Source organism: Procambarus clarkii, chromosome 69 (genome assembly GCF_040958095.1).
Source record: "Procambarus clarkii isolate CNS0578487 chromosome 69, FALCON_Pclarkii_2.0, whole genome shotgun sequence".
Classification (NCBI taxonomy): Eukaryota; Metazoa; Arthropoda; class Malacostraca; order Decapoda; family Cambaridae; genus Procambarus; species Procambarus clarkii.
In genome coordinates this window covers 19710938-19717857 of record NC_091218.1, presented here as the reverse complement: position 1 = coordinate 19717857, position 6920 = coordinate 19710938, and the positions used below count along the sequence as shown (strand labels likewise).

Sequence of the window (6920 nt, the reverse complement as noted above, 5' to 3'; positions counted from 1 at the left end):
ACTCTGTTGTATTCAAGTTTATTGTGTTCTGAGAAGATCGCTCAAAATGATACCATGACTAGCTCGGACAATACACAATAAAACAATACAATGACCAGTTCAAAAGCTGGTCATACACAATACAGTGACCAGGTCGAAAGGATCTAGCAAAATACTATGATCTACGGGGAATTTTGCGCTCTGCCACAGGGCCATAAAATAAATTTGGTCTTCTGTGTGCAGAACTTTTCCCACTTTCATGTGTAATTTGAGTCTTCGGTGAAAGAGCCCGATACACAAATTAAGAGCAGCCATAACTTTCTAATTCCCAGTGATTATCGGACATCTTGGCAAGATTACAAGTATACGAAGATAAAAAGCGAATATAAGCTGGGATTTAACGTGACATGTCGGGGACCGGCATGACACAACATGCTTCTCATGACACAACATACTTCTCATAACACAACATGCTTCTCATGACACAACATGCTTCTCAACATGCAACATCAACACCTCGGATCAGCCTTCAGGGGACGAACCGCATGTCCAGCAGAAAAATAAATTTAATTTTAAGCGCTGCCAGAAAAAATTGTAGGTACCAAATGGAGTATATTGGATAAATGGCGCGCGTAACCAGACAAATGGAGGGTGGAGCGCTTGCCTCTAGGCGGGTGTAGGATATGTGTGACACTAAGGACGCTCTCAACTTTTATATTATAATAATAATAACAATTATAATGTCTTAGAGAGGAAAGACAACATCGTGGCAGGTCAATTTCAGGTGACATTAACAGAACTTATCATGCTCAAATCCGGCTTCTCGTAAGTAATTGCCGAGATATGTTGCTGAGGCTTCTCGTAGTCTCACCAACACATCTGTTTTTAGTTGTGATTATAATTTTGAAATATGTGTTGGGAAAATGGAGAGGTAGTGTGTTGTGTGTGTGTTCAATATTAGAGGGGAGCAGAAGGCAGCGGTCAGGATGGTGTGTGTGGTATTGAACGGTACCTGAACCTCCCGTTCTGTCTTGGGGGAGGCCCAAGAGGAGGGGGAAGGAAGGAGACACACACACACACAGGGCAAGACGTGCACACAATTAACTATAAACTACACCACAACCCAATATCTGCACAGTACTGTACGACATTCCACTCTCAGTTGCTTTATCCTCCAAAATATATATAATTTTTAACCCCAACTCAGCTTTAACTTCTAACGCACACACGCACCAACATCAACACACACGCACGCGCGCGCCCACACACACACACACACATACACAACACACACACGCGCACACACACACACACCACAGGGTATGTGGCTGAATGGTCAGCGCTCTGGATTCGTAGTCCTATGGCCTGGGTATCGATCCCCAGCGGTGGCGGAAACAAAATGGGCAGTTTCTTTCACCCTGATGCCTCTGTTACCAAGCAGTAAATAGGTACCTGGCTGTTAGCTGTTACAGGCTGCTTCCTGGGGATATGTGTGCGTGTGCGTGTGTGTGTGTGTGTGTGTGTGTGTGTGTGTGTGTGTGTGTGTGTGTGTGTGTGTGTGTGTGTGTGTGTGTGTGTGTGAAAAAATCCGTTGATTGATTGACAGAAGAGAAGCAGGCCGAAAGAGCCAGAGCTCAACCCCCGCAAGCACAACTAGGTGAATACACACACGCACACATACATACATACATATACACGCTCTCTTTTTACACTCATTAACCTATTATATAATTACAGATTTTATCTTCCACTTTAATTGTCACGTGCTCCTCCATCACCTCCCACTTTGTTACCGCTCTCTCGCTTCCAACTATTACCAAATTTTATCTCAAAACTTTCTCTAACCTCACACATACCCCCCCCCCCCTCGTCGATATTGTCAGCTTTTCCCTGCACACTTAATTTGAGAAATTTCCAAACAATGGCCACATTCCTTTGGTATTGAAATTAATACTGATATTTTGGTCATATTGTTTTTGTTATTTTCCTTTTTTTTGTAATTCTCCTTGTAATTCAATCCTCCTTGTTCGCCAAAGGTTCATAAATTCAAGACCATGTTGTGACCCCGAGTGTCGTGCGTCTGTTCACCGGGAATTAGAACAGTTGGACGACCTTTGACCTAACACCCCAGTAGGTCTGCTCAAGTCATGATAAATATTTCATCATCATGCTGACGTCTGAAAGGTGAACGCACAACGGGCCTCGGAATTATGACATTTTGTGTGAGAGAGAGAGAGAGAGAGAGAGAGAGAGAGAGAGAGAGAGAGAGAGAGAGAGAGAGAGAGAGAGAGAGAGAGAGAGAGAGAGAGAGAGAGAGAGATTCGTAATCGCAATAAGATTTTATAACATCGGTGAATTGCTATTCGCAGTGTGATTCCTTCCCGAGTTTCGGACAAGGAACTCGGCAGTCATACTATAGAATTGATCCTATGAAGCTATTACTAAAATAAATTAAGGCAATTACTCGGCTCACATGACTAACACAACAAATATTCTTCGATATGATCCTAGAACATGAAATAATCTCAAAATAAACCAATTTCCTGCTACCCATTGCTTCAATCTGGTGACCCTTCCCGGACGAACATGGCTGAGGATGGATTGAAAGGATTTGGGCTCTTTGTGGATAAATGAACCTGTTACCAATTTTATCAAATAGTAAAATTTAGTTACCAAATAAATTAACTTTCTTACCTGTTAGCTGTTTGCACTTTCCCCCAACCCATCCTCCTGACCAAGCTGTAAGTCAAATACAGCTTGGTCAAATAATAGCCAAATAATATAACTTACTATATTATTTGACTAATATAGCAGAAAAAACTAAAAGGACGAATCTTTCTCGCTGTAAATAAATGTTTTTATTTCAAACTCGACCTAATATTTAGCTCAGTCGGGGACGCCCAAATGTAATTATGAGGTGAAAGCACCAAGACAGTAATACTTGGAAGGGATATGAGAAAATGAGCAGATAGGGCGGAGGATAGTAATGGTGTCCTACCTCTTGGACCATCGGAGATCGAACGCCGGCCTGCAACAAGCGAGACCGTCGCTGTACCAACCATTTCAAGTGGTTGGGCTATAGTTGTCTAATATATAAATAAAAAAGGTAATATTTTACCTCAGTTAAAAGCTATCCTTAGCGGCGACTTTGAGTAGTTATACATCTGGCAACTCTTAAATTAACACTTCTCATGGCGTAAAAATTAAGAGGCATAAAATCAACATTTAAAACTACAAATTATCATGTTATACAGTTCATCAGTTGTTACAATTTACATGTTCAAGATAATTATAGAGAGCAACCAAGAAACAGCGGTATTACTACCTTCTCCGATGAGCAGCCTCATCTTGAAGGAAGATATTCTTTTAATTGTGCTCGATAACACAACTGTTAATCCACTTCGTTTATTGGTCATTTACTTATTGCACTCAATATACTACAGGATCTATGCATTATAAAACTTTATATGTACTCGTTACATTTTTTCTTAAGAGTTCCAGTTATTGAGTGGAGATATATTTTCAAGGAAGCATCGTGCGTTTTGTGTCAAGTTATATTCATTGATCCGTTTGTCAACGCGTAAACGTTGTCTTGAGATAAGATTACTGAACAGTCTGGCTGTGTCAACAATGTGTATCTTACAACCGCATATAAATATTGTGTCTTGTATTGAAGTTCACTTTCACTAGTCCTAGTATAGGCCAATTTTAATAATGTGATGATGTCTACAAAGCCGTAATACTTTCCTCATATTTATAACGAAGCACCGCCTTCTCTCCATAATGAGAACTTCCTCGTTTCATAGAGTGTTAGGCAATCCTCTGCTGGCCCAGCGGTGGAACCCAGAGGCGAGCAACGCCACGGGCCGCACGACACCTAACTACACATTACAGGTGTCTCAACAGCTGTGCCTCAACTTCACCAATCACTGAAAGAACTTTGCCACTTTGAAGTGTTGGAACAGCTGTCCTATGCCTCCACCAGCTGCACTCACGCGCTCTGCTCTAGATGTGTCACAGATTTACGTTCTCTTCCTCAAGCGCTCATTGCGTCGTCGCTCGCACAGCAAGTGGTATCGTGTGGAGGGGTGAGCGTTGACGGATCCCCTGATGCCTGGCGACTCACCAGCTTAACTGCAACATACAGATGATTGACAGTAGCTGCATAAGTGATAAGTCAGCAATATTTATCGTGGTACACACATCATCAAACGATTGTGAAATATGAACAAAACTAAGACACTTCCTGCTATAGTAGGAAAAGTAGAGAGAACAAGTAGAATGAGTTAAAGACTAAATTACACACCAGAAGATGAGGAGACGACGACGTTTCACTTAATGCCGTGCCTCTCTCGCTCCCATCGACTTGATAATGGTTCAAGACGGACCGAAACGTGGTCGTCTCATCTACTGGTGGGTGGTTTAGACTTCATATCTTGAGCCACGTTGTTGTGACTCGTCGTCTACAGAATGAGTTAAAGTTGAGAATAACCCAATGAATATTTTCAAGCATAGGCATTTTAAGAATGATGGAAGGTCGGGAGCCAATGCAACAGAAAACTAACAAACCAGTCGACTGAAGGTAAAGTTGGACCCAAAAGGATTAGTTGAACCGCCGTTAGTAGTTAGATACGTACACACACACGCACGAAAGATATGAGTAACAACGATAAGTTAATTAAGCTAGCATATGACAGCCTAAGCAATGCATAATTAATTTATATGTTCCGTGTGCACTAGTGCAATATGATGCAGTCCACTGAGCCCATTGTGTGTCTCTGAAATAATTCCACCACCACTTACAAGTCGAATATGACCAGCATAATAAATTAATTCAACTCAACAAAAAACTTGTTTACTTCTCAACATATCCTCTTGATATCGCGTTTCGTACACTACCCCAGTTAATTTATAGTTTATTAAACAGAAGCCCCAGTAGGCGACCTGCATATTAATTTATACAAATCTACATTTAATTGTCTTCATATAAAGCAACTGAATCAGCCACATTGCATTACGTGGCTTCACCAAAAACAAGAATTAGCAAGTGCCCAATTATAGTAAGAGCGGTTTAACATCGCATCATCTTGAATTAAAAAATAATTTAAGACATGAGACAGAAGACCATTAATCCAACTGTAAGACCACAACTATATACCACTAACATAGCACTGGTAGACACAGCAGTCACCATAAATAACACCACTAATTAACACAACTGAGTCACTATATTTAAACAGGTCGGCACAACACTTTCACTGCTTGGTGCCAATATACAGGTGTCCAGTCACCTCACAACTCTAACGCTGACTCTCCACTACACATAACACCACATGTGTCATCACTGTCACTACACATAACACGTGTCATCACTGTCACTACACATAACACATGTGCCATCACTTTCACTACACATAACGTGCCATCACTGTCAGAACACATTACACACGTGACATCAGTCACAACACATAACACCACGTGGCATCACTGTCACTACACATAACATACATGTACTATCACTGTCACTACATATAACACATATAATATCAGTCACCACACATAACACATGTACTATCACCACATAACAACACTAGCACAGTCACCACACATGACCCCCAACCCTGGCATGGCACTATAATTAATTAGCGTGCGCCAGAGTTGCTCCACTCTGGAGCAGCGACAAGGGCACCGCACGTCACCCCGTTACCTGCACATGCCACAGCGGAGGGCTCACCACCTGCAGGAGGAGGCGCGCAGGGGTGGTGGGGGGCGGCAGGAAGCCGTGGGAGCAACACGGGAGGAGGAGGAGGCCATGGGAGCACCACGGGAGGAGGATATCAGCGTGTGGGGACGCGGAGGACGCCCACGCGGCGTCACTAACACAACTTGCTCCCACGGCTCTTGCTCCCCCATGGTTGCCCGCTCGCCGCTGCTCCCTTCAACACACACTCTACCCTGCTCGTTTCCCCTAACTTTCTCTCTGAACCACTGGTTAAATCATTTGCAATGCTATGTAGATAATTTGTGTGTTCTATAATGAAGTGTATCTATCTTTTTTGTACGTGTTTATGATTCCTTTTGGAAATATTATCACGGCCACGGCAATGAATAATTGACAGACTGCTAGCTATCCTTTTCTAATATTCTAATGGTTTTAAGGTCAGGTATCTCTGTGCAGCTTCAGTACAAGGTCTCCAGGGTGGAGAGGTAAACTAGTTTTTTTCCGCTGCTTCCTTTTATTGCTGCCACAAACCTAGTTTGTATAAGGTTTACCTTATATATTAGGCACCTCAAGCAACACCCTTTATTGACAAATCTATCGATTATCGGAGACACAAAATCCTTTCAAGAAACTATAGCTCCATTTTTCAGTCAATTCTGTACAGTTCGTATGTAATTTAAACTGATGTCTGTTTTTATTTAATTAATACACAAATTGTAATTGATATAATTGATTTACTGTAATATTTTAGTCTGTTAGATTAATTGATTCTTGCGTCGACTACATTTTCATATATACGAAAACCGCATTTTTTTATTTGTATATTGATTCAGCTTCTATAAATAACTTTTTTGTTCTTGTTGATGTTTTGCGAAGATGTATTTATAGTCTTTGATGCTGAGTCGAATCATGGCGTTATTCTGGGGATCCGCGCGTGTTTGGGGCCAGCACGCGCGTCTCTCCTCCCCTCTCTCTGGTACGATCCTGTCATCCCAACCTCGACCCCTCTCTCTCTTTCCCCTCACTTCACCCGAGCGCCTCCCCCCTCTACATCTGAGTGAACATTTTGCTGTTCAATGACAGGGATACTGTAGCTCTAATCATCCAATCTCATTCATGAGGCCTATTATATACAGTATTGGTTTGTATCGAGCTATTGATCGCTAAGATGCAACCCCCACAACAGTTGCTTAATATAATATATTAATATAAATATAAT

At 41.8% G+C, this 6920-nt stretch overlaps 1 protein-coding gene across 1 annotated transcript in view; it reads right to left on the bottom strand.

The window, feature by feature from the left end:
- LOC123772105 (uncharacterized) overlaps positions 1 to 5862 on the bottom strand; it is a 98659-nt gene extending 92797 nt beyond the window's left edge. The window contains exons 1-2 of the mRNA XM_069311153.1: positions 5687 to 5862; positions 3305 to 4113 (exon numbers count right to left, since the gene is read on the bottom strand). Of these exons, the coding sequence (XP_069167254.1) occupies positions 3305 to 3395 (91 nt within the window). The 5' untranslated portion in view covers positions 3396 to 4113; positions 5687 to 5862. The remainder of the gene's footprint in view (positions 1 to 3304; positions 4114 to 5686) is intronic.
- Between the last annotated feature and the right edge of the window lie 1058 nt (positions 5863 to 6920).